This window comes from Suhomyces tanzawaensis (assembly GCF_001661415.1).
Source record: "Suhomyces tanzawaensis NRRL Y-17324 unplaced genomic scaffold CANTAscaffold_3, whole genome shotgun sequence".
Lineage (NCBI taxonomy): Eukaryota > Fungi > Ascomycota > Pichiomycetes > Serinales > Debaryomycetaceae > Suhomyces > Suhomyces tanzawaensis.
This window is the reverse complement of record NW_017963638.1, coordinates 650,717-676,261: the sequence shown is the minus strand read 5'-3', so window position 1 is coordinate 676,261 and position 25,545 is coordinate 650,717. Positions and strand designations below refer to the sequence as shown.

Genomic DNA, 25,545 nt, shown 5'->3' with positions numbered 1-25,545 from the left:
TTCGGATTACATTTAATGGTAATTATGTCTAGAAACTGGGCACAACAGATAACCAGTTGGATGCAAAATTTACTTGAAATACTTTGGTGTTCAAGAGATGTACTTACTTTGACCACCCGTGCCATAGAGCCAATCTTTCCTAGATCAATGCATTTGTAAGAACTGACGATATAGATTGCCAGCACTAGCTGGAATATTGGTATGAAACCTGTCAATGCAACAGAAATATCCGTATCATTATGCCCAAACAAGAAATGAGGCACACTGTCACGAGAACCATGGCACTAAAAAGTTAAATATAACCCAGATAAACCGTTTGGTTTAGACCGGAAATGTCAAATACTTATCACGTGATAACCTGTCTGGTAGCGCCCGCGACATCCACGACATCAACAAAAATTCGGCTCCCACCATAACAACTTCCTCCATCAGCTTACTGCCCGCCAAGCGCCTATTCTGTACTATACGTGCGTTGCCCCGTCCCCCGTTCGAGTCATTGTACCAGTCTTCCCAGAGTCACCCTTCGCTCCCTCATCCCACCCGCTTCTATCTCCTCCATCCAGGTGACTCCACACACCCAATGACCGGCTCAGAATGAGTCTGAATCTTCTCAAGCAATTAGAGATCTCAGACAACAGACATTACTCGAATGTGTCTGCCGGTGCTCACGATCGAGCGCATCGAAGGAAAGCAGGCACCACCTACTCCATCAAACAGCTCTTTGACAATGCCATGATCAACGAAGACGAGCACGAACGAAGTGCTGGCGCCAGACCACACGTCACGGTGGACCGTCTGGCATCTCGCTTCGTGGTGAAGTTATCCTATGGGAAAAACCCTGTCAGTCGGCCCAAAGGCTCCCCCCAGAAGGAGTTGCCTTACCGCGGAATCTTGAATTTTCCGGATTGTATCATCAACGACACCGATCCATCCAACAGTGACAGGACATTGTTCGACAACTTGTACGAGTCAGGAGAAAGGTTGCGTTCCAGCATCAATGTGGACGGTTCTGCCGAAGCCAATGCCCCAGAGTCGTCGCCCGAGTCCCAGATCAAGAAAATCGTGTTTCACGATTTCGAGATCGACACTTGGTACAAGTCCCCATATCCCGAGGAGTACACCCGATCTAACGTGATATACATCTGCGAGTACTGTCTCAAGTACATGAACTCACCCATTTCCTATGACCGTCACCAGCTCAAGAACTGCAATCTCTCCAATAACCACCCTCCTGGGCTCGAAATCTACCGGGACTCGAAGTCTCGGGTACTGATCTGGGAAGTGGACGGTCGCAAGAACATCAGCTACTGCCAGAATTTGTGCTTGCTTGCCAAGTTGTTCCTCAATTCCAAGACGTTGTACTATGATGTCGAGCCATTCATATTTTATGTCTTGACGGAGATAGACGAGATAGATCCCTCGAAGTATCACTTTGTTGGCTACTTCTCAAAAGAGAAGTTGAACAACTCGGATTACAATGTTTCTTGTATTCTTACCTTGCCGATATATCAGAGAAAGGGGTACGGAAACCTTTTGATAGATTTCAGCTATTTGTTGAGCAGGAGTGAATTCAAGTACGGGACTCCCGAGAAGCCTTTAAGTGATCTTGGTCTACTAAGCTATCGAAACTATTGGAGGCTCACTGTTGCATATAAATTGAAAGCCCTATATCAGAGATTTATGGTGGAAAACGAGACACCTTCAACTGACCCAAAGCAAACTGCTGGTACAGAGACTGCTGAAGCGCCAAATGGTGGAACTCTTTCCGTGTCGATTGAAAGCATTTGCAAGCTATCCGGAATGACTCCTTCGGATGTAGTTGTGGGATTAGAACAACTAGATGCACTCATTAAAAATCCAACCACTAACAACTATGGCATCGTACTCAATATGAATAAAATCAATGCAGAAATCGATAAGTGGGAAAAGAAAAACTACACTAAATTGGACTACTCTAAGTTACTTTGGAAACCGATGTTGTTCGGACCTTCTGGAGGTATCAACTCGGCACCTGCATTGATTGCAGCACCATCCAGTGCCCCCAAACCCAACCCTAATCAACCAAGCCCTAACAGCATTTCTCTGATCATCGGATTTCTAAAGGATGATATTAATAACCCTTACACCTTCGAACAGGAAGCGTATAAGGAGATTGAAATGTACCGGGAAATGTTAACTAAACCTCAAAGTGAGCATATCGATGAAAGTGAAGACGCACGTACTGACTTGATTTTGGATAATTATATCGTCTGTTATCCTGGAATCGAATATCATACCAAAACGAAGATCCCAATCATCCAAAAAAATGAAGTGAAGGAAGTAGTTGGCATAGATGGTGCTATTGAGGAGGAATCTCCACTGGAATTAGAAGACGATGAGGAAGATAATGAGGCTATAGCTTCTGACTTCGAAGAGTTCGAAGAGGCGTCCGACATAGACCCAGAATCAGATATTGAAACACCGGTTATTAATGAAGACCTGCCAGAGGTTGCACAAGATGAAGATGAATTCCTTGAGGACTTAGAAATTGTTGCACCACGAAGAAATAGAAGCTCTTACGAGGATTATGAAGGTGTTGTACCTCTCAGAAGGTCGAGAAGAGACACCCATTCAATAGTTCAAAGCCCGTTATCGCCAATTTCTCCTCGGAAGAGTAGGAGACTAGTGCGGATGTCTGAGACAGAGTCACCCAAATCAGAACAGGAAGATGATTTAATTGTTTCTCCGAGAAGAACCAGAAAACCTCCGTTGGACACATTGTCCACCACACCTCCAAGAAGTATCAGACTAAGCAATCTCGTTCCTCCAACTAGATTGACTAGGCTACAGGCCCATCCAAAAATTGAAGATCCTCCCCGGTTCAGAAGATCTTCAAGAAGGCATGGATAATCCGTGTCTATTGTACTCTATGTAAATTAATGTAATATAGCGACAGCACCATTGATAGATGACAATCAAATCTAGTAGTGTACTCCAGTCAGGCTCAATCGATAACATACTACCTCGAGAGTCAGAGTAATTTAGTCAGGCTCAATCAATAGGACTACCTCGAGAGTGTGTAGTGGATCTCAGCCTTTGGTGGAAGGATACCATGCCAGTGAGCACACCAGTGCAACTCCTAGCATCAAACCACCAAGTTTATTTTCTCCCAAACACCTTGACAGTGTTTTCATAGACCAAATCGACAAACTTGGCCTTTTCTTCTTCGGTTTTGTAGCCATAAAGCTCACACATGATTTCCGCTACGTATCCCACAAAAACTGGCTCGTTTCTGGATTTGATGAGAGGGTAAGCAAGCTCGCCCACCTTGGCAACAGAGGACTCGGGAACTTTCTGTTCTTGGCGGATTTTGGCAGCGTTGATTTCGTGCTTCTCAAAATTCTCTTTTTTGATGGAAGGAAATGGCAAGATTTCATCGAGCTTGATGGGAGACTTGGCTGGCTTTTGTTTCTGGGCCTTTTTGGGTGCGTTTCCGTTGGCTAGCGACAACTCCAGCAAGTCCTGGACGGTCTCTTCTGTTCTGGGCTCGGGCTCAATCTCAGGATAAAAGAGGTTGGGGTAGGCAGTGATGTACTTATAACTGGCATGGCTTTTTCTGACCTCACACCACGGAGCATCGGTCTCTATCATCAATTTTTCAGGTGGAATGAGCGCAGCCACCTTCAAGTTATCTTCAGTCTTCAATGAGCAGCCATTCACACCTATGAAGAAGCCCAAAGCTAGCAATTTTTCCAATTCGTCCTGAGTCCCGGTAAACGAGTGGACCACACCAGGGCCAAGCAGACCCTGGTCCATGAACGGCTTGATGATACTAATGAAATCGTCGCAGGCACTTCTCATGTGCAAGAAGAGCGGAAGCCCCAAGTGCTTCAACGACGCAATAACCTCAAGCTGCTTACGGAACATGGTCTGCTGCTGGGCCTGGGTGGCGTAGTGGAGCCTGTCGTAGTCCAAGCCGATTTCGCCAAACGCCTGGACATGGCCCTGGGCATGACCCTCTACTGTCAACTCCTTCAATTGCTCCAAGAGAGTGTCGACTTCTGGCTTCAAGGTATCTGTAGGCTCGCCTGACTCGTCACTAGCATAGAACTCCCGAGCCACGGAGCACGGGTGGACACCCACCGTGGAAGTCAAGGCTCCAGGATAGCGGGAGCACAACGCGAAGTGGTCCTGACTCTCCTGGATGGTGGAGGCTGTGATCAACATGCGATCAACATGGAAGAGCTGGGCTCTTTCAATGACACGATCCACGTCTGCTGGGTGTTTGGCGACGCTGGAGCCATTGTAATAGCCCTGGAACATTCTGTCGGAGAAGTTGACTCCTATGTCGAAGTATCTGGGCTTCCAGGTGGACATCTTGAGGGTGGTGATGATTCTGGACATGAACTACCTACGACAGGTAGTAGATAAATTGAATGGGTGGACGGGCTGGTAAGAGAGCAGATGGACTGGTCACCTTCAGAATAGATATCTATGGTGGATTTAGGGACTAGCTCTGGAACTGCGGATACCCGTATGGTAGAGGTTTATTCTGTGTGAATCAGAAAGACGTCTTGGTGATTTATCGTCTGCTCAGTGATGAGATGGATCGGTGACGTTTCGCACGACAGATAACGGTTCCAAAATTCGCTTTCACTACTCTTCAAGACTATCCCGCCAGTGCACCACTAACAGCCAGCAAAGACTTTCCACCCGCCTGCAATTGACTGGGTAGCAACACTATTCCGAGGTCTTTATCGAATCTGCCATTAATTGCACTGACTGCCTGAACTTTCATACCGACCAACTCAAACAATGAGCATAGAACAGGTATTGGCACGCGAAGAGTCCGCTCTCGCCAAGGACAAGGAGATAGGACGGATATTACAATGCACCAAGAACGACTACGTGGCGGTTCTCGAGCTCGACCCCCTCGATCTCGAGGAATTGGCTACGAAGGTCAAGAAATTGTACAGAAAGAAATCGTTGATGATCCACCCTGATAAGGTGTCCAATCCAGAGGCCCCCGAGGCGTTCGACAGGTTGAAGAAGGCAGAACAGGTGCTCTCAAATCAGGACAAGGAGGGATCTGTCTGGGCCGAAAAGACTCGCCTCCTTGATATCTACAAAGACGTCTGCTCCAAGCAGAAGGACATCAAGTCTATCCAGACAAGAGTGGCAGAAATTTTGGGCGAAGAAATCCGCCAGGAAGAGATCGACCGTTTGTACAACCAGCGGCAAGAGGCCCAGCGCAGGGATGAGGAGAAGGCGCAGCAGACAAAGAGGGAGAAGGACATGAAAATGAAACATGCCTGGGAAGATGACCGCGACACCAGAGTCCAGAGTTGGCGCAACTACACCGCCAAGGTGGAGAAAAAGAAGAAGAAGAAGACTAAGAAGGTATTGGCATAGAAGGAAATCTGTAGGATGTTCCTTAGGAATCAGGCTATCAAGAATTACCAGAAGTAAGGGTTCATTGACGTTATTGAAATGGTGAAGTTCAGAATTTACTGGCCACCACGATTACGTCGTGTGCTTGAGAGTGCATAACAGTGAAACCCAGAGCTTTGTACAGTATAAGGATGGCAGAAAGATGAGGGATGTGCGAATTTTGCTACTGAAGATCACCTATCATACTGAGTATTCACTTGAAATATCCTCTCCATATGTTGTACTACTAGTCCATATGTAACTTATTGATTCAGTTCACACTCATACTACATCCCAAAAGTGAAGGCATCACAAACATATTGACGGATTAACCCTGAAACTTGCAATTGGGTGGTGGGACTGGCTGGAATGGTTCCACCACACTCTAAGCCTATGGAATATTCATCGGTACTATCCACATAACTAGAACAATTATCTGTTATTTTCCTCCTTATAGGTTTTTAAAGTTTCATGAAAATTTTTTAAGTGTGTATTCATGAAATAGCAGAAGAATGCTCAATAGCGCTCATAGTTATATACTAGTTTCTTCTAATAATGGCTTTTACTATAAATCGAAAAATGTCCCTAAATGCTTCGACTCCTGAAAACCAGACTGTTCAAAAATGGAATTTTACGAACTCTGAATCTGGGAACCAGTATTCTCAAGAGGAAATTGACTTGAACAAAATCTAGATTACCTATTAGTGAAGTATGGTTCCCCAGATTGTGAAATAAAGATATTGATACATATTTACCTGTCTATAAGACGCTTCTCAATCACAGCTTTGGGGCAATTTTACCCACCACTATACTAATTCAAGGACCTTACCCAATCGCACAGGCTGCTCGCACATGAACACCCCATCCTACCTCTTTTCTTAATTAACTTTAATGTTCATCTACCTAAAAAAACTAATTCTCACTGGTGAATCATCGCACTCATCACAACCCCACTTATCATGGTCCAAACCAACGTCAGCCAATTGGCCACTGTAGGCTTGGTTCTGTTCGTGACAGGCTACTATCTCCATCAGTATCTTTCCAAGCCCCAGCCCCGCAGGACCAAAGCCAGGTCGTCGTCTACTGCCTCGGGTGCCTCATCGGATATCACCACCGATGCCTCTTCCGAGTCAGAAGAATCCGAAGATGAAGGCATCGATGTCGACTCCAGACCCCTCAACGAAGTTCCTGGTGAAGTAAGAATGACCCTTATCGTCAGACAAGACTTGAAGATGGGCAAGGGCAAGGCAGCAGCCCAGTGTCTGCATGCGACCTTGGCCTTGTACAAGAAGATCACCAACCCTGAATCCGAGGCATACAACCCTGAGATGGTACAACGGTGGGAGTATGGTAATGGACAGGCCAAGATTACCTTGCAAGTGCCAAACCAGGAGGAAATGGACACGTTGTTTGCCCAAGCGATCTCGTTGGGGATCAACTCGTACATCGTTCATGATGCTGGAAGGACCCAGATCGCTGCGGGAAGTGCCACGGTGTTGGGCTTAGGTCCTGCGCCCAAGGCTGTGATCGACGAAATCACCAGCAACTTGAAGCTATACTAGCTGATGGAATCAGTCGCGAAGAGTAGCTGAATGGTAGAACACATCGCTAGAGAGCAGCAGGGCGGTCGACTGGTACCCCATGTATTAGCATGTTGGAAAGTTCTAACTAATTTAAATACCTCCTTGCAAATAATCCATACGGGAATTAATTTATTCTTTTATGTAGATGTTATCTGAATGCGGGTTGGAACGTTTAGCTACTTTTACACATCTGTATCAGGTTGTCTTAAGGTTATCATTGCTTTGTGTTGGTGTCTTTTTCTTCAATATCAGTGTATTGGATTTTTCGAGCTCCTATTTCAGGTGCTTTAGCTGCTCAGTCTCTTTCATTCTCAGCTTCTCTTCAAAACGAACGTGTGTCAGATCTACTTGTGCAAGCACTGGAATGAATGAGCATCTCACTATTGTCATTTAAACATACATATGGAGAATTAAATTCGAATAATACACGATTAATTTGGGGCCAGAAATGAATCATCATGAGGTTCCCTCTTTGGGGTGGGTGTCTTACGTTTAAAGACACCACATTGCGGCGATGCATCCATGGCGTGGTTTCTGTGATGCCATGACCGTTGATCATCGGAGTTTCTTTCTTATGGAATCGCCAACTGCCAACGGGTTCACAGCAGAACTGGCTCTTCTTTTTCTTCTCTTTCTGGGCATAGAATCATCCACGTCCACGAGAACCTCTTCATCTTCGTCGTCTTCGTCTTCATCTTCGCTGACATCAATGCCGCCGATCACGTCGTCCACATCGTCGTAGAAGTCGTCCACATCATCCAATCCTATGGACGATTGTCTCCGTCTTCTGTGGTCCCTCGAGGTGGATGCTCTGTGGCCGTTTCGCAATTTTTCCAAATAGTCTATACGGGACCAGATTTCGCCCTCCGTCCTCTGGGGCAAGAGAATGGAAAGCTCTGCAAACGAGAGCTCCCTGTTTCTTCTGTTTATCAAGAGCTCGTCCTCGTCCATGGACCACGGGATCTTGAACACGGGCGAGTTGGGGTTTTTCGACGCGGAAGCACCACTCGAAGCACTGGGCTTGTTCTTGTGGATGGTCTTAGACTCTGTCTTCTTTTTATCAAATTTTAGCGGCTCCTCGTCCTTTTTCTCTGCGTTGTAAGGTATGACCACCGAACCAGATCTGGAGTAGTAGCCGGGGCCTGAGCCTCCAGCGCTGCCGTTTCTCAAGCTGGATACCGTGGTGGAGTGCTGGATTCCACCTGGGCCACTTATACTTGGGTTTCTCGATGGTCCGCTGACACTGCCACTTCCGAACAAGATTGGCAAATGCGCCAACGCGTTATTGTTCAGCTGGTGGTGGGGGATGTTCATGGACTTGGACGGCAACGACGACACCGATGCCCGTGACAACGAGATGGATGCTCTGTCGTCACGCACGATCTGGATGATCGAGTTGTTGTGGAGGTTCGGATGCTGGGAGGACGACGGTGCGTTGGAGGAGGTGGTCTGGGTGCTGGACGAGCCGTGTGAAGTCGAGTTTCGAGGGGTGATGCCGTGGGGAGTGTGAGGATGCGGCTGGTTGTGTGGCAAGTTCATGGTGGGGTCGATGGAGATGTCAGCGTAATAGCCACCACCAGTGTTGGTTGCAGCGTTGTTGTGAGCCTGGGGGTCGAGAATGACGTCGGACTTGGGCGAGTCATCGTAGGTGGAGTGGTTGAGGTGCGAGGCGGCTCCGTTGGCACCCACGCCTGGCGAGTTGAGGCCTGGCGTCGAGGGGTTCGTGTTATAGTTGGGCAACGGACTCAGGATGTTGGACGGGGTGTTGGACAACGCGTTGAGCCCAGCCAACGCGTTAGACACATTGTTGTCATAGCCAGTGAACGTGGCGTTCGAGATGGGCGAGTAGGCGGCTGGGAACCCCGTAGTTGGGGCGGGTGGTGCCAGAGTGCCAGACTCAGACTTGAATGCGGACGCTGGCGCCTTTTTCGGCTTCTTAACGGCTCCTGACGGTGAAGGCTTCGAATTGATCTGCGTGCCCAACGCAGACGCCGACTTTGGCGGGTTCTTGAGGTTGCCTGACTTCAAGCGTCGCCATCTGAACTGGCAGGCGTTGGGCGTTCTGTTGTTGAAGTGGCTGGCAATTTCTTTCCATCCCAACTTCTGGGAGTCTTTGAGGTGCATGAGGAGGATATCGTCCTCGGCGTCCCACGAGGTGGGAGTTCGGGAGAAGTTCTTGGACGATGGAGACGCTGCGGTGGTGCCAGGCGTGGCGTCGCCAGGACTGGCGGGACTGGCGGGGTCTTCGCTTCTGGGACGGGAGTCGCTCATGGCAGGGATACGCGGGTGGGGCGAGGAGGTCCTGGGGGGGGCCTGTTTCCATACAAGGGCGGGAGGGGGTCCTGGCAGAGGGTGTGGATCTGGGATGATCATCGTTGGCTCGACGTTCATTAGTCGGCGTCGCGCGTCACGTGATGTGAATGGTGGGAGTTTGGGGAGTATGTGGGAAAAGGGGAAGAAAGGGGAGGTTTTGGGATGCTGTGGGAGAACTTTGAGGACGCGACTGGATGCTGGACGGTTCCGGTGTGCTGTCAAGGGCGCTGGTGCCTTTTTCCAGTGTCCTATACCTGCTCTGAAATCGCGACATGCCTGCGAAACTGACATCACCCGCGACATAAGGTGTCAGACGAGGCTCCTCTCGGCACAAGTGGAACCCGCGACAGTTCCACGGAAATTGGCCTACGACGAATCCAGGCAGTACTGCAGAGGCGAGCACTGTACTAGCCCATATTCCGCTACAAAATGGCAGTGCTGCGCTACCACTACCCTTTCTTCCCACATACAATGTCGCGCTCGCAACGTCCATTTGTCAGGGTCTAGGTGCATCGTATCTCCGAGTGGTCAGAAACGGCCCGCGAGTTCCACAATTGGAGGAAGGGAACATTGTCTACTAGGTGCTGGCAGCGAGTGCCGATTTTTCTCCAATTTTCGCCGATTGCATTCGGAATGGCTCTCTGGACTGCTCGTTATGTAATGGGCTAAAGTTCCTCTCTATTTTTTCGGGCGTTTTCAGGTGGGGTTGAAAATGAATAAGCCGCTATTGTGGGCACATGTCATTGGCCACAGTGGTGTGGAAATTGCCGTTTCGGTGGCCAGAAAGCAGGTCTGTGCGACCAGAGGACTTTCTGCTGGACATCAGTGAAGTATGGATGTTAGTAAGTAGGGAAAATCGCCTAAACGAAGTTAGTTTGCATTTAGTGGTGATTGCGTTTTTAGCTTTTCCTAAAGAGGTTACCATTTCTGTCGGAATATTTCCCGAACCACGAAAATTAGATTTCAGCCATTAGAGGTGGAAATTTGTTGCCGACTAGTGGATGTTAGCATTGACAACCCGTGGGAATTAACATAAGAATTCATTGCCACATTCAGGGAATCTTTTGGATCTACAACCTACGACTATTCTGGACTATTTTATAGAATTTAGTAAGATCGTTGTACTCGGGGTAGAATGACTTTTTATGAGATTCTTCGGATTAGCAGATTAAATTCGTTCTTCTCGTGGCTACAACGACTCTACGACTATTTCGTGGATTTTTTGGTACTATTTGCTCCTCTCTGCTTCTATACTCTATCACTTGGCCTCGCCTACCTTTTCGGCCCAGATCTTCTCGGCCTCCACAATAGTGTTGTTGTTGGCCTTCATCTTGTTCATGGTCTCAATGTATTCGTCATACTCGTCACTGTCAAAAACAATTCCTCCACCGGCTTGCAAGTATGCCACTCCATCCTTGTAGACCATGGTTCTCAAGGCAATACAGGTGTCCATGGTCTTGCCGTCGTAACCCCAGTGTCCCACAGCCCCAGCGTACACACCTCTCTTTTCCTTCTCCAATTCGGCAATGAGCTCCATGGCTCTGACCTTGGGGGCTCCACTCACAGTCCCGGCAGGGAAAATGGATCTGAAGGCATCGAAACGGGTCTTATCTGGTCTCAAAGTCCCACTGACCTCAGAAACAAGATGCATGACATGAGAGAAACGTTGAATGGTAAGAAGCTTGTCCACGCTATTGGAAGTTGGCTCACATATTCTGTTGACGTCGTTTCTGGCCAAATCCACCAACATGATGTGTTCAGCTCTGTCCTTCAAACTGGATCTTAAAATATCGGCATTGGCCTCATCTTCCTCGTTGGTCTTGCCTCTCATGATGGTACCAGCAATAGGGTGGGTGACCACCTTGCCCTTGGCGTCAGTTTGGACCAAGAGTTCGGGAGAAGCACCAATAATCTGGAAGTCCACCAAGTCGATGTAAAACAAGTATGGCGATGGGTTCACAGATCTGAGGTGACGGTATATGTTGAATGGATGTAAGGAGGTGGGCCTGGCCACTCTTTGTGAAGGAACAGCCTGGATGATATCTCCCTTCAAGATGTGCTTCTTCAAGGTGGTAACGTGGTTTTCGTACCCAGCCTGTCCAATGTTGGAGGTGAAGTCTTGGCCCAACTTGATAGGACCCTGCTCAGGGTAGATGTTATCGCCAACACTGTGGTCCTTCAAGATCTTTTCCACGTTGTTGATCTCGTCGCTGGCCTTGTTGTAACTGTCTTCGATGTCTGATCCAGCAACCTTGACGTTGTTGATGATTTGAAATCTTTGGTAAACGTGATCAAAAACTATCAACAAGTCACACAACATCAACACAGCTTCAGGGACCTTCAATACGTCTTCCATTGGTCTCTTTGTCTTGGGCTCGAAGTACTTAATACAATCGTACGAGATGTAACCAACGGCCCCACCGCTGAACTTTGGAAGTCCTGGCAACTGTGCTTGGTTGTAGTTCTTCAATTCCTTCTCTAACACAGTGATTGGGTCAACGTTGCTGAGCTCGTCACCATAAACTTCTGGAATGTCTCCAGTCTTGATGATCTTCTTAGGCTTGATCCCGATGAATGAGTATCTGTCAACGGTATCACCGTTGACTGCAGACTCGAATAAGAACGACTCCGAGCGTCCAGAATCGTTCAAACGAGCCAATCTCAAGTAGGCTTGGTGTACGGTCAAGTCCTCGTTGGCCACATACTTGAAAATTGGATAAAGGTTTGGCTTGTCGGCTCTGGACTGGTCAGAAGCCACGATCGATGCCAAAGCCCCAAGGGAGGGTTGGATAGGAGACTATACTGTTAGCAAACATGCTCGGTCACATACTGTTAGTACTTACCACCATGGTGTGTTTTAGAGTTCGGATATGGTCTGTAGAGATGTCTAAGTACAGTTTTTGAATGAGTCAGGAGTTGTGTGCAGGATAGGTGAGTAGTTTGGGACTATAGATGAGGACAGATGTTTAGGAGAGTCTATCGGGTGGGCTTTTATTGGTTTACGGTGATTAAAGTAAGAGATGATATGGAGTTGGGTAAATTTGCTTAGAATTTTAATGTACTATTAGCATTTAGTCCTTTTGGCTCTTTCTCCATAAATTGGTGACAACTTTGAAAAACTTTAAAAAAGTTGCATACCAAATGTGAAAATTGGCTTTGTGTATTTCGAGTGGGTGCAAATTTGATTTGCCAGAGTTTGTGACTGGGATATATAATGCTCTCACAAACTACTCTCCTTAGACACCTAGTTTTAGTAAAGAATACTGTAGGTTGATAATTCACATGTTGAATAGAAAATGAATGTACAGGAAACATCAACTTCGGTTATATTACGTATCTACTACATGCCAACAGACTTTTACGTTTTATTACCTATGCTTAGAATACTTGTTCCTCCTTCAAAACACATGCCCCAGAAACAACATCAAAGTATAATACTTTATCACACTTTACTACTGTTCCTATATTTATGTTATTGTGCGTGCTATTAAGCACATCCACCTCGATACCTAGTTCAGTGCAAAACCCTCGGGAAATACGGTTCGCCATGTCAGGAACTTCATACCCAGTGTGAGTAATTATACACTCATAACTAGCACCTTCCGTCACACTATTCTTTTCAAATTCTTCTTGCACCAACTTTTGCTCGAGCATTTTCAAAGTCCAAAATCTCTTATGTATTGTCTGCAAGAACGATACTAATTTCTTGGAGTCAATAATCTTATCCTGCTGTTGTGTTAAAGCCACTGACTCAAATGGGCCCCTGACATTATAGCCATACCCCTTCAAATAGCTCGACTTATTGATATTCTCAAGATGTGACTGAGTTCTTTTGACAAATGAATTGTGAAATTGAAGTTGCACAAAATTCAATATTTGAAGCTGATTTAGTATAACTTCAAAATCATCCAATGCATGAATTATATCAACATATCCATTGGACAATCCCATTGGCAAATTTCCTGACACGAGGCCATTGGAACTCACCTCCAAGCCCACTTTTCCGAGAAAACTTCTTCCAATTATATTTGCAGGAAGTGAAACATATCCATTAGCATCCCGTGAAATCAATGTTTGATAAAATGAGTCAGCATAGTAGTTTGGTAAAAATAGATTGTCATGGGATACTAATACACTATCCTTGCCCTTCGAATATGCCACTTCGGCCTTGGAATCTTCTGTAGGATTCAATTCATCATATAAGTTTTCTTGATAATAAGAGTATACTGGTATCTTATTCACAGCACAGTACAACGAAGTAATACTGGCGACCATGCTCTCGATTTCGTCAACAAAAAACTTTGATCTGGAAAACTTTTTGGCGGAGTTTTTGAGTTCAATCTTCGTAATGAGTCTTTCATTAGTTCTGCCACTATTCGCATAACTGAGATCTTTTATCATATCCGAACTGTCTTCTGGATCAAGAGACTTTGATGCATGAACAATCGAAGCACCATTTAAGTTTCTAATCTTGAAATGACTCTTTAAAACATTGTAAATGAATCCGATGTTATGAATATCTTCCGTATTCAAACGAGACTGTCCTTCCCGAGATGGAGATACCGTCCTCTTGAATATCCTAAATGGGGAAACGTCGGCTTTTCCTTCAAGGCATTCCTCCAACTCATGTTGTTGAATATTTTTGATTTTCACAGATGCCAACGAATCAAACGAAATCGATATTTTGTCTTGAAGGTTTGAAAAGGGATTGGAATCGAAGGTATTATAGGAAAGGGAAACTGTAAGACATGTCACAGATCTTGAATCCATCCCACTGTTGTGTGAGTGGCTTGGTATGTCTCCTACTCTATACCAATTATTCTCTTCTTCTGTTGCTTGATTTGGAAATCTAAAGTGGCCCTCGAGCTTTTTATCAAACAACTTATTCATTTGTTCACCTTGTAAAAGCTTCCCTAGACTTTTCATTGATATGCTATCCTGCAACAATTCGTTGAATAAATCACTGCTAGGAGAAAGTTTTGTTGCGATGTCGGGGATGTGAATATTAATAGTATATCTTCTTGAGTTCACCTTTTCCAAAGATACTGCTAAGCTTGATCCTAGAGACATGCTAGGATCTTTAAGAATAGGAATGCCGTAGACTACATGATCCTTGTAGTAAGACTTTTCCTTTCGTAAGTGTGGAAATTTATCAGTAAACTGATTCGAAGAAATTGCTTCTGAGTTTGATGGTACTTGTACGTCACCAGGGGTAGATAATGCTAATTGAGACAAGGCCGGTTTTCCAATGATATTGGCTGAAAGAAAAATATCCGTCAATTGATTCTGGGAATTGTTGTACAACTTTAGTCTTTCAAGAAATGAATAGACATTGCCAGGTGTGACTGGAGTGTCTTTAAACACATCAAACTTTGAAAGCAGTCTGGCAATTACTGAATGCGGGTAAATGATGAAGAACTTCAAACAGTCTATAATGAATTTGAAGTGCCTTCCTTCCCATATTGTAACATAAAAATTTAAGTCATCATAACTTTTGCATGAAGAAGATTGCTGGTCATTGTACAACTTTGTCAAAAAGTCATTTGCTTCCCTCATAAGTATTTCATTTCCCGATACTTGGTTTAGTCTATCTATTGATTGACTATTACTGATTGAATTGAGGAAATAGTTGGATCCATAGATTAATGCATTTGTGCATCCATTTTGAACAATATTAGTCAGTCTATAATTGGGCAAATTTGATGACTGGATCCACAACGGGGAGTTCGAGACAAATAGATGGATAGACATTAATAGAATAGATTGCTGGAAATAATTGTCACTGATCTTGTTCAACAGTTTGTTGGAAAATTTGAGGGATTCTATGATCTCCAAGATTGAAATGGGCACGATGTTATCTTTCTTGGAATATTGGGAATGAACGAGACTTAAGCCAGCACTCAAATCCTCACTGAATTCAAGACTTTGCTGGATAAAGTACTTCAATACTTCAACCAAGTATAGTCTAGCTGGAAGGTCAGCTTCCGTTCTGTATTCATCTAGTCTCATTTGCCCAATCCAGTCAGGACGAACGATTTGATAAAGTTGATAATTTATGTGAGTTGGTGAAACCATCTCGATGCTATTTTCCATGGTCAAAACCATGATTCTATTATAGTTGTCGTCAAATTTTGAGTCTGATGGTTTGAGGACCACTCCAAATTTGATCTTTCTGGTGATCTGATCTACGTATTCAACAAACGAACCTTCTACTGGTAGGCTTTGCTCATTCTGGTCTATTATCTCTTTGAAGCTGGGTATCGTTGGATAGGTTGGTATATCGGTTTCATTCACCGTGTTATGCAAGTCTTGGGTAGTATAGTATGCACTCGAGTCAATGTAATCTGGAATCTGCGTTACATATTTGCTGAGTTTCATCTGTATTTCGTCACTGGCCTCGGAAAAGTCCTTTAGAAATGGTTGTTCATCATTAGGTGGGTCTACCAAACCATGCTTGTCTGTATGCAACTGACGACTTTGTTGGAAAATTAAAGAACTTTGGGGTAGCTGGTGAGTCGTAATAAGTGTGGGAGTATGTGGTAAAGATCTAATTGGAGCTGCCAGATTGGAGCCATAAGGAATCCTTATCCGTATCCTTACCTTTGGTCTTATTTTGAAAATAGATGACATGGCAGAGGTTATTTCATTTCAAGGCTAGGGTGTAATTGAATGCAGGGAGGACTATGATACAGGGGGGTAGATATATGTACAGGATGCTAGTAGACCAGATAGCGGTACAGTGAATTTTTTGATGAGGTCTGATGGAAGCTGGTCACGTGATTTGTTGATCCAGCCAGTGATGTGAAGATGGGAATGATTAATACAGCGGTGGTATTGCAGAGACATTCAAGTGTGTTGAGGGAGATTAGTGGCTTAGAGTTCCATTTTTTTGTCTACTGATTGAAAATTTTTGGCAATGAGAGTTGGTCAACTGGGTGCAAATTATCACAATTACCTTCACCACATTGAACAAGGTGAGGCTACGTTCGTATTAGCATTAAACACAACAGAGAATTAGGTATTCGTTATCAGCTTCAGCTATTTGATTGGAGGATCGTCATCGGGTGGTATCAAAACACACTCATACGTTTATTGGCTTTCTCTAAATAGGAAAGAGCATGCTTTTAGATGTCCTGTTAGCCCTTAATGGGTTGAAACCTTATTGCTCAAGCCCACCTTTGGACGATGACTGCATTTTTCAACTTCGCCTCGGCAACAGTTATTTCAGCCGAGTCTTCAATAGGCTTGACTGGAAAAGCGTGGCTCAAGGTGAAGGCTCTGGAGCCGTCGTTGAGCTCGTGTGATCTCACAAACTCATACACCTGCAGTATAGAGTCTGAAGAGTTGAATTTAGTGGATGCACGTTTACCGTTGGCAAATCTAATTTGGACCGGTGAGTCACCTTGCACTTCATTCTCTGGCTTGGGAGCAGTCTCTGGCTTTTCCTCTGCTGGTTGTGGTTGTGGAGTAACCTCCCCTGGAACTGGGGAGCCCAATCTTTGACCAGACCCAACAAAGCCACCCACCCTTCTTTTTGGTGGCACCCAATCTTCGTCAGTCTTCTTGAACACAGAAACATCAACATCTTGGCCGAACTCCACATCCAATAAAGACATGGGGACCCTACCTCTATTCAATTCCTGCAACACACTGGCATTGCTCTCGTCATCGTATCTGTGCAAAGGACCATCACCCACCGTGAAACCCTGCTTCCAGAAGGTGATTTCTCTGGTGACCTTTGCGGGTCTTTGAGGCAATGAGCTGTTGGGGTCTTCGATGACTTGCGATGGCTCTTCGCCATCGCCCAACTTGAACCCAGTGCCGCTGAACTTGGGGCCCTCTACTTCTGGCGTGTTGGCCGAGGGACGCTCGTCTGGCTGATCCATCTGTTCTTTTGCTCTCTGGAAAATTTGATCCACGATGCTTCTGTCATTGCCACGGCGTCCGCCCTTCTTGTTGGGGTCTTCGACCTGCAATCCCGACTTCTCTCCTCCAGTGAAGAAGTTGGTGTTGGTCTTGTCGTCTTCCGAGTCCTCCTCCTCGTTGTTCAAGTCCCGAAAGGTCCTGACGCCACTCGAGCTTCTATACTGTTAGTATACGTTCACGTTGTCCGGTTCCACTCAATTGCACTACTTACTGTTTCTTGGGCTGGTTGGCTCTTGCTGTGCTGCCAGCTTCAGGGGTGGCCTTATTGGTGGCATAGTAGTCCTCGATGGCGTCAACCAAGTCGTTGTTGTTTCTGCCCAAATACTGCTCAGCTAAGTACTTGGTAGAATTGGTGACGTTGATGAATTGCTCCACAAGTGGCTCGTAATCCGCTTGGTCTGACATGGATGGATTATGGGCTTGTAGTTGATGTAAATGTGGTAGATGGCAAATTGTGCTGAGGGTCATATAGTGGGTCGTGCGGTGGCCAAAGGATAAGCTGATCTGGGAGCGAGAAATTGGCTGGTGGTGGGGTAGCAGATAATTGCTACTTCGGAAAGGACTGGGTGTGGTGCCGACACGGTGGCCGTTAAGGAATTGCAGCACAATTTCTTGTTCCAGTTGATGAGACTCTAAAATTGATTAACCAAGAGTTCCGCGACCTGTCCCCATGAAAGCTACAAAAAGTAATATTAGATATATATTCTGAATATTATTAACCGATGTTGAAATCCCAAAATTTTAAACCCCTTCTTGGACTCGACGACAAGCGTCAAGTCCACTAAATACAGTAATAAGACAATAACCATGAAGCTGCAAGTAAACTTGCAGTCCAAACAGACATGACTGAAAATAAAAAAATCACAGTAAATTAAACGTAAAAATTACATTAATGTTGAATAAATGTAATCGCAGGATATAGCATCATCAACAATTGAAGAATTGAAGAATGCAAAAGATCACTCAGGATCTTTAGTACTTAGCACGGAAGTGCTTGGCGGCCTCAACCATGTGGGTCAAAGACTCCTTGACTTCAGCCCATCCTCTGGTCTTCAAACCACAATCTGGGTTGACCCAGAAGTTGGCAGCTGGGTAGACCTTCAAGATTTCTTCGACTCTAGCAATGAATTCAGCAGTTGATGGAATTCTTGGAGAGTGAATGTCGAACAAACCTAAACCAATGTGGTTAGGGTAGTTGGAGAACTCTTGAATGTAGTTAGGGTCGTCCTTCTTGGAGAATTCGATGGAAACAACATCGGCGTCCAAGGCCTTAATGTGGTTTGGATCCAAGTCGGAGTAACAGAAGTGAGAGTGGATTTGAGTGGAGTTGTCGACACCAGAAGTGGCAACTCTGAAAGATTGAGCAGCCCAGTTCAAGTAGTCAGATCTTTCCTTACCAGCTCTCAATGGCAAACCTTCTCTGATGGCTGGTTCATCGACTTGAATGACGGTGATACCGGCAGCTTCCAAGTCTTGGACTTCGTCTCTCAAGGCCAAACCCAATTGCAAGGCTTGGACCTTACCAGAAACGTCGTCTCTTGGGAAAGACCATCTCAAACAAGTGACTGGACCAGTCAACATACCCTTCATTGGGGACTTGGTGATGGATTGAGCGTAGACAGATTCCTTGACAGTCATAGCCTTTGGTCTGGAGACATCACCGACAACCACAGGTGGTCTGACGTATCTGGAACCGTAGGATTGAACCCAACCGTTGGTGGTGAAAGCGAAACCATCCAATTGTTCACCGAAGTATTGGACCATATCGTTTCTTTCTGGCTCACCGTGGACCAAGACATCCAAACCAACTTCTTCTTGGAATCTAACGACGGTCTCGATTTCCTTGTTGATGAAGGTTTCGTATTCTTGAGCAGTGATTTCACCCTTAGCAAACTTGTTTCTGTTGACTCTGATGTCCTTGGTTTGTGGGAAAGAACCAATGGTGGTGGTTGGGAACAATGGCAAGTTGTACTTTTCCTTTTGAACGGCCAATCTTTCTGGGAAAGGAGCCTTTCTGGTGGACAAGGATTCGGTGATGGTGGCCAATCTTTCTTGAACCTTAGGGTTAGTGGTGATAGAAGATTCGGTTCTAGACTTGATGGAGGCAGCGTTGGCGGCCAAAGCTTCAGAGACATCTTCACCGGAAGCGTTCTTGGCGAGAATGACAACTTCGTCCAACTTTTGGGTGGCGAAAGAGAACCAGTCCTTGATGACTGGGTCCAACTTCTTTTCGGAGACCAAGTCGACTGGAGTGTGCAACAAGGAGGAAGAAGTGGAGACAACGACTCTGTCCTTGCCAACCTTTTCAATGGCCTTGCTGACGAAGTCGGAGGCCTTGGCGAAGTTGGTCTTCCAGACGTTTCTACCATCAACAATACCGACGGAAAGAGATTGGTTGCTGGACAAGATAGAGACAACGTCGTCCAATTGTTCTGGGACTCTGACGAAGTCAAAGTGGAAACCGCTGACTGGCAACTTGGAGATGGCCTTCAAGTTTGGTCTGACGTCACCGAAGTAGGTAGTCAAGATCAATTCTGGGTAGTTGTCACCAACAAGGGCTTCGTAAGCAGCTTGGTACTTGGCTTGGACAGCTTCAGGCAAGTCCAAGACCAAGACTGGCTCGTCGATTTGGACTTGGTCGGCACCAGCTTCCTTCAATTGAGCCAACAATTGTTGGTAGACTGGAAGAACCTTGTCCAAGAGGGAGATTGGGTCCAAGTCAAGGGAGTCCTTGTCAGCCTTACCCAAGTACAAGTAGGAGATAGGACCGACAATGACAGGTCTGGTGTGGATGCCCAATTCCTTGGCCTCCTTGAATTCAACCACTGGCTTGATTTCACCAGTCAACTTGAACTCGGTGGAGTGAGAGAAAGTTGGTCTGACGTAGTGGTAGTTGGAGTCGAACCACTTGACCATTTCCAAGGCAGTCACGTCAACAGCAGCAGTGGTTTCGGTGGCCTTTCTTTGCAAACCTCTACCCATGGCGAACAAGACGTCGATAGGGGCCAAGTCGTACTTGGTGTATCTGTCTGGGATCACGTTGAACAAGAGAGAGAGATCGAGAACTTGGTCGTAGAAAGAGAAGTCGTTGGATGGGATGATGTCCACGCCAGCTTCCTTTTGCAACTTCCAGTTGTGGGCTCTCAATTCCTTACCCTTGGCCAACAAGTCGTCGGCAGAGACCTTTCCTTGCCAGTAAGACTCGGTGATCTTCTTCAACTCTCTTTGTCCACCGATACGTGGGAAACCTAAAATGGAGGATTGGACCATTGTGTTTGATGTGTGTATGATTAGTACTATCGAGAAAGAGAAAAAGGGCGAGCGATCCACACGTTTATATAGTAATCTAACCGGGGTGAAAATTGACTCGTCTGGAGCACGTTACCAAAGTGGTTGGGCACCTGCGCAGGATGCGCTGGGGGATGTTGGACGCTATGCCTGCAACGGCACGTCGTGCATGGCTCTGACTGCAGATAGCGTGGGCCGCCAGTCGTATTGGTCGTTTAGAGATCGGTGTTGGCGTCACATGCGCCTGAAGCGGGATTGTGCTAGTTCACGTGTGGAGATGAGTCATGATCACATGTTCTTGGACGATAGCGTTTGGGGCGGTGGGTCGACGTATGGCCAGCGGGAGCCGCCAGGGGGCAGGGGGTGTGCCCGGGCTGCCGTCACCACCGTGCCACCACCGTCGCTGGGCGGGCGCTGGCGTAGTTCTAGAGGGCCCAGTGTCCCGCCAGTATCGGATAGTTCCCCCGATAGTACCTCCTGGCATTGTGCAGGATGCATGGGCCTACATAATCGTCGTACACTATCAATTAGCCAACCTGCACAATCGCTGGGCAACGAGCCACCAGCTGGCCACCACCCCAGACAGTGTAGACGACCGCGAGCCTGGTCGTACGCTACCATGTCGCCCACACTACGCGTGGTGCACCACAATCGTGTAACGAACCTCCCGCCAACCAGCAATTTTGAATGGTTTCCTCGTATAGTTGCCCCCGCCTTTAGCGGCAGTATGTCGGGTCACGTGAAATTCCACTACCATTGCGGGCTTAGGTTTTCGGGCTCAACATGTTCAATTGAATCAAATTTTTCACGTTGGACCGTAAGCATGGGCCATTCCTCGTGTTCGGGCAAATTTGTGGCATTTTCCTGAAACCATCAAGCCACGAAGCCATGCAGTGGCGATCAGCATCAGTTTGTAACTATTGTCTGCTTTTAAGCATTCGTGTATTCCAGCAAACATCATTGAGAACTATCTCTGTAGACACGTTCCTGACGGTTTAATCTGTATTTCTGCAGTCGTCTGAGCTTTGCAATCACGATCGGGCCTTATCAGCTTAGTCTACCCCCACGATACTTTCCTTTCCTGCATGAGATAAGGACCAAGATCAAAAGATGCAAAATATGAAATCGGACTGTAAAAAAAAAGCAGACTTCAAAAGCCGAATAAATGGTCCCTGAAGATCAATTTTGGTTAGATAACACTTCCTAGTGTTTATTCTGGGTTTATCTGTACATAAAACAAGCTTTTGGTTCAATTTCTCACGAAAACCAAAATGGAAATTTAGACAGTCAACAAACAGCTGTGTGAAATCAGTCTTACAGAAAATGGCTGGGGTTTCCTTCAAGTATTTATATTACCATTGGCGATAATAATTGTCTTCCCCGATATACTTGCTACTTTTGTGTTTTCTGTACTAAAATTTTGAAATGGTGGAGAAATGTCGCTTTTTTGATCATTTGGACTAACAAAGAGAAAAATGAATTAATAAAAACCAGAAAATCAGTTATTTGGACAAGGGGCATACCTTATCAAAACCCTGGTTAAATATTCTTCAACAAATTAGAGTCACGCCCTTAATTAAAAGCTGAACGGTAAGTGTATTGCTATAAACTGTTCACCTCAAGGTAAGTGACCAAATCTGGGACCGAAATACCCTTCTGGTGCTGAAACAGTGGCATTCATGTGAGCTTGAATTCCATTTCCGCCGTCAATACCAGCATAGTAGACACTGTTACCCCACCAGTTAACATCTTTCGCGTGGTACTGTACTGCAAAGAAAATAATGATACTACTGAAAGCAACACCAGCTGATAAGGCACTGTTCAACACATAATTATACTTGTTCCAGAATGCAGCGTACTTGTTCTTAATGTACCACATGAATGCGATGGATGTATAGAGACCTCCGGTATAATAGGAGAGGTTGTATGGAGCCCAATTGAGCATACCTCCAATAATGAGTGCTGGTTGGAAATATTTCACGTACCGTTTTGGACCATAAAGCTTAATAACGATACATGGAATAGCTAATAAGAAACCAATTAAGAAGCACCACTGCAACATAGGATATAACCCATTGAAAACCTTCTTTGGCCCAATAACACCCCAGATGACTGATGACGAGAAAAAGGTCCTTGAGCTTGGGCATGAGAATTTTTGCTTTTGATGAGGAGTGCAATAATCTTCAACATGGTTAAGCTTGAAGTTCAAAGCTGCCAAATTTATGAAGGTTCCAATAAAAACACCAAACATCTGAATGCGGAACATTGCTCTTGGTGGAATCTTTGCGTAATGGCCCATCTTCTGATCCGTAATATAATTCTGTGCCTGTCCATCGATATTGTAACCCAATGCCTTGATAAACATCAATGCAAGACCGTTTCCTGGGAGAGCATAGCCCATGATCAATTCAACCAAGACATTTAAGCCAAAACTGAAATTAGTAGTAGCATAAAGTGTAGTGATTGGAATCAAAAACACAAAATTAATACCTATTGCGAAGAAGATAGCCCAAACTGGTGTGTTTGTTGGATACAACTCTGCGCAAAGAATGGCACACATTATTGAGAGCAACAAAACAATGATGAAAACCCAATCAGGAACTTCTTTGTATTTTCTCATCATGATCGAATGTGGATCAGTTTGACCTTCATAAGTTGACTTTCTCCAATCCTTTAAAGAAGACCCAAAATTCTTGATTGTAGCCCACAATGGTTTGTAAGTCATTGCAATTTCATGAACAATTGCAAATGGGTAGATTGCGAAAAATGCACCATACAAAACCAAGTTACCAGCAGTGTAATATGGAGGTCCATACTGCTCGTATTTTTCTTTATCAAAGAGACTATCGGAATTGACAACATTTCTCACTTGATAAGGATCGCCTGTATTAGTGAACAAGCCATTGCTATTGATGGGAAGGTATTTTGTCCATTTGAAGTTCGAGTAATATACCCCAAGTATAATGAAGAAACTTATAAATGAACCAATACACAAGTTGATGGTCGCATAAAATGGAGTAGTCAATGGACTTCTGTACAGGATGACATTCCAATCGAATGAAGCGATTGGGTTGAATCCTAATCCCAATTGTGAGCCAGTAATAACTGCTAAATTCAAGTTGTCTGGCTTAATCTATGTCATCCAGTTGAAAGTAGAAAGAGCAGAAAAGAGATAGTTTGGCAACCAGAAGTAAGCGAAAGACAGAGCCATCGTAACGAAGAAGAATTTATAACTCGATATGGTCCAGCCATTGATATTCTCTTTCTTCTCTGGTTGCAATAATGCTCTGTTCAATGCAAGTGTTGGTAAAAGCTCTTGCCAAACTGCTCTTGATGGATAAACAACAAACTTTCTCAAGATTCCAGCAAACCCAATTCCCATGAAGTTGGTGCACAAAAGTAAGAGGATTTGGTAGCCCATAGTGACCCAAGTGTTACCATAGAAGAAGGGAAGTTTCTGAGCCGTGATATTCCAACCGACATAACTTGTACCACCTCCTACAGCAGACATAAGACTGCACAAGATTTGTTCTTTGTAAGTCCATGGCCCTGGATTTAAATCAATGGTATACTTCCACACCTTGAATTTCCACTTGGGAACAATGTATTCCATTGCTTTACCGCATGGGTAAAGTAACATTTGTACAACATTTGAAGACAAGGAAATACCTGGAAATCTGTCGTTAAAGAACTGATTAACAAACGCTGAGATACAAACCCAAATGATACCCAAAAAGTATACACGTAGCGTCTCAACAGGAATTGTAGGATCGTCGTATGGATCAGTAACAGCTCTCACTTCTTGGTAAGGCGAGTAATAAGCAATTAAGGCAGCTTCCAATTTTGTTTGCAACTTCCAATCAACAACTTGAAATGGTGAACTACCAGAAAAATCCTCAGAACTACTTGAAGATGAAACTTCAGGATCGACTTCGTTAACTTTCACGCCACTCTTAAGCTTTTCATCTAAACTGCTTCCAAGAGAATCTTCATCCATTTGTGGCCTCATTGCGACTAACTTCTCGTAAAAGTCATACTCATTCATAGGAATGTTGACATCATTTTCAAACTCAATGAGTGACTCTTCAAGAATTAAGATGGCTTCATCTATTGACATTTTTTCTACCTTTTCGATCATGAAAGTTGCAGTCAAAGGCAAATCGTCCATGGAAACCAAACCATTAAGATCTAACCTTTTAAGAATCAAGTCCTTCTGAGCCAAGGCTAATTGTTGGCCGACTTCTTCGAGACCGAGAGGAACAGAAGCAATAGCTTGTAGGTTGACTTCATGGTCTTCCAAGTCAAAACGGCCAGCACTTGTTATACTTTTGATATTTTCGAGTGCAGCTTCTTTTTCTGAATTCATTGTGCTTTCAGTATTTCGAATACTCAAATATCCTGACAATTGTCACGTATTTTATACCTCCCTGAAATCAAGTTGTACCCCTGGTAATTGATTACTCTCGTGCCAAGATCCATAAAATTTCTTGATATTGGAGCCGTTCACTCTGGACATACTACCTTAAAACCCTCTTATCTTTTATGCCCTATGCACTTTTTTGCAGATAAGAAATTCTTGGAGCCTCTTAATATTTCGCAAACCTTACTTCAAAAAATAAAGTTTGATTTTGAAGAACCTTTTTGGAGCAATAAAAAAAGTACAAGCGAATTGAGGTTTAGCAAGATTACTACCTAGTAAAGATGGCTGATAGGAGGAAGCTTTCACTGTCCTGTTAGACGAACCAAAACAACGAAGTTTATAAGGTTCGTTTAGATGATTGGTTTGACTTGGACCCTACCCCGGCCCTGCATTACCACAATGCAGGAAAGCCATTTCAATACCAGTTTGACATATGCAATGAGCCGCCAAGAACAATAGTTCATTTCTTATCTTCCAGGTTTATTTTTCGTTGATATTGGGATAAGACCAATTTCGATTACTTGATGCGCTGATGTGCTTTGCTGAACCATGCAAGTTGGCTGGTTTCAGGACTTGATAGTTTCCGTATCTTAAAAACGGCATATT

The 25,545-nt window shown here is 44.9% G+C and overlaps 12 protein-coding genes across 12 annotated transcripts; 5 read left to right on the top strand and 7 right to left on the bottom strand.

Moving 5' to 3' along the window:
* The first annotated feature begins 108 nt into the window (after positions 1-108).
* SAS3 (Sas3p) lies at positions 109-3,028 on the top strand. Its single transcript, XM_020207499.1, has one exon. It carries the CDS (start codon positions 595-597, stop codon positions 2,887-2,889), a length of 2,295 nt encoding a protein of 764 aa, XP_020064987.1. The 5' UTR covers positions 109-594; the 3' UTR covers positions 2,890-3,028.
* On the bottom strand, positions 2,889-4,608 carry CANTADRAFT_25682 (3'-5'-exodeoxyribonuclease). Its single transcript, XM_020207498.1, has one exon. The coding sequence runs from the start codon at positions 4,354-4,356 to the stop codon at positions 3,139-3,141; it is 1,218 nt and encodes a 405-aa protein (XP_020064986.1). The 5' UTR covers positions 4,357-4,608; the 3' UTR covers positions 2,889-3,138.
* Positions 4,609-4,794: 186 nt separating this feature from the next.
* On the top strand, positions 4,795-5,391 carry CANTADRAFT_21144 (uncharacterized protein; the record flags this gene model as incomplete). Its single annotated transcript, XM_020206664.1, has 1 exon — positions 4,795-5,391. One exon carries the CDS (start codon positions 4,795-4,797, stop codon positions 5,389-5,391), a length of 597 nt encoding a protein of 198 aa, XP_020064985.1.
* A 489-nt stretch (positions 5,392-5,880) lies between these two features.
* CANTADRAFT_217979 (aminoacyl-tRNA hydrolase) lies at positions 5,881-7,154 on the top strand. Its single transcript, XM_020206739.1, has one exon. It carries the CDS (start codon positions 6,369-6,371, stop codon positions 6,969-6,971), a length of 603 nt encoding a protein of 200 aa, XP_020064984.1. The 5' UTR covers positions 5,881-6,368; the 3' UTR covers positions 6,972-7,154.
* On the top strand, positions 7,055-7,467 carry CANTADRAFT_217794 (uncharacterized protein). Its single transcript, XM_020206736.1, has one exon. The coding sequence runs from the start codon at positions 7,138-7,140 to the stop codon at positions 7,384-7,386; it is 249 nt and encodes an 82-aa protein (XP_020064983.1). The 5' UTR covers positions 7,055-7,137; the 3' UTR covers positions 7,387-7,467.
* Positions 7,468-7,547: 80 nt separating this feature from the next.
* Positions 7,548-9,263, bottom strand: DOT6 (Dot6p; the record flags this gene model as incomplete). The annotated part of the gene is made up of 1 exon (XM_020210465.1): positions 7,548-9,263. One exon carries the CDS (start codon positions 9,261-9,263, stop codon positions 7,548-7,550), a length of 1,716 nt encoding a protein of 571 aa, XP_020064982.1.
* Positions 9,264-10,563: 1,300 nt separating this feature from the next.
* On the bottom strand, positions 10,564-12,154 carry TRP2 (anthranilate synthase; the record flags this gene model as incomplete). The annotated part of the gene is made up of 2 exons (XM_020206663.1): positions 10,564-12,102; positions 12,149-12,154. 2 exons carry the CDS (start codon positions 12,152-12,154, stop codon positions 10,564-10,566), a joined length of 1,545 nt encoding a protein of 514 aa, XP_020064981.1.
* A 529-nt stretch (positions 12,155-12,683) lies between these two features.
* CANTADRAFT_89476 (uncharacterized protein) lies at positions 12,684-15,683 on the bottom strand (the record flags this gene model as incomplete). Its single annotated transcript, XM_020211570.1, has 1 exon — positions 12,684-15,683. One exon carries the CDS (start codon positions 15,681-15,683, stop codon positions 12,684-12,686), a length of 3,000 nt encoding a protein of 999 aa, XP_020064980.1.
* Positions 15,684-16,471: 788 nt separating this feature from the next.
* On the bottom strand, positions 16,472-17,636 carry SHP1 (protein phosphatase regulator; the record flags this gene model as incomplete). Its single annotated transcript, XM_020209737.1, has 2 exons — positions 16,472-17,384; positions 17,443-17,636. 2 exons carry the CDS (start codon positions 17,634-17,636, stop codon positions 16,472-16,474), a joined length of 1,107 nt encoding a protein of 368 aa, XP_020064979.1.
* A 295-nt stretch (positions 17,637-17,931) lies between these two features.
* Positions 17,932-20,801, bottom strand: MET6 (5-methyltetrahydropteroyltriglutamate-homocysteine S-methyltransferase). Its single transcript, XM_020207497.1, has one exon. The coding sequence runs from the start codon at positions 20,499-20,501 to the stop codon at positions 18,204-18,206; it is 2,298 nt and encodes a 765-aa protein (XP_020064978.1). The 5' UTR covers positions 20,502-20,801; the 3' UTR covers positions 17,932-18,203.
* CANTADRAFT_217970 (uncharacterized protein) lies at positions 20,241-21,762 on the top strand. The gene has a single exon (XM_020206738.1). It carries the CDS (start codon positions 20,485-20,487, stop codon positions 21,385-21,387), a length of 903 nt encoding a protein of 300 aa, XP_020064977.1. The 5' UTR covers positions 20,241-20,484; the 3' UTR covers positions 21,388-21,762.
* A 264-nt stretch (positions 21,763-22,026) lies between these two features.
* CANTADRAFT_99926 (OPT-domain-containing protein) lies at positions 22,027-24,885 on the bottom strand (the record flags this gene model as incomplete). The annotated part of the gene is made up of 2 exons (XM_020212020.1): positions 22,027-23,652; positions 23,737-24,885. The coding sequence occupies 2 exons, from the start codon at positions 24,883-24,885 to the stop codon at positions 22,138-22,140; spliced, it is 2,664 nt and encodes an 887-aa protein (XP_020064976.1). The 3' UTR covers positions 22,027-22,137.
* Positions 24,886-25,545: the final 660 nt, after the last annotated feature.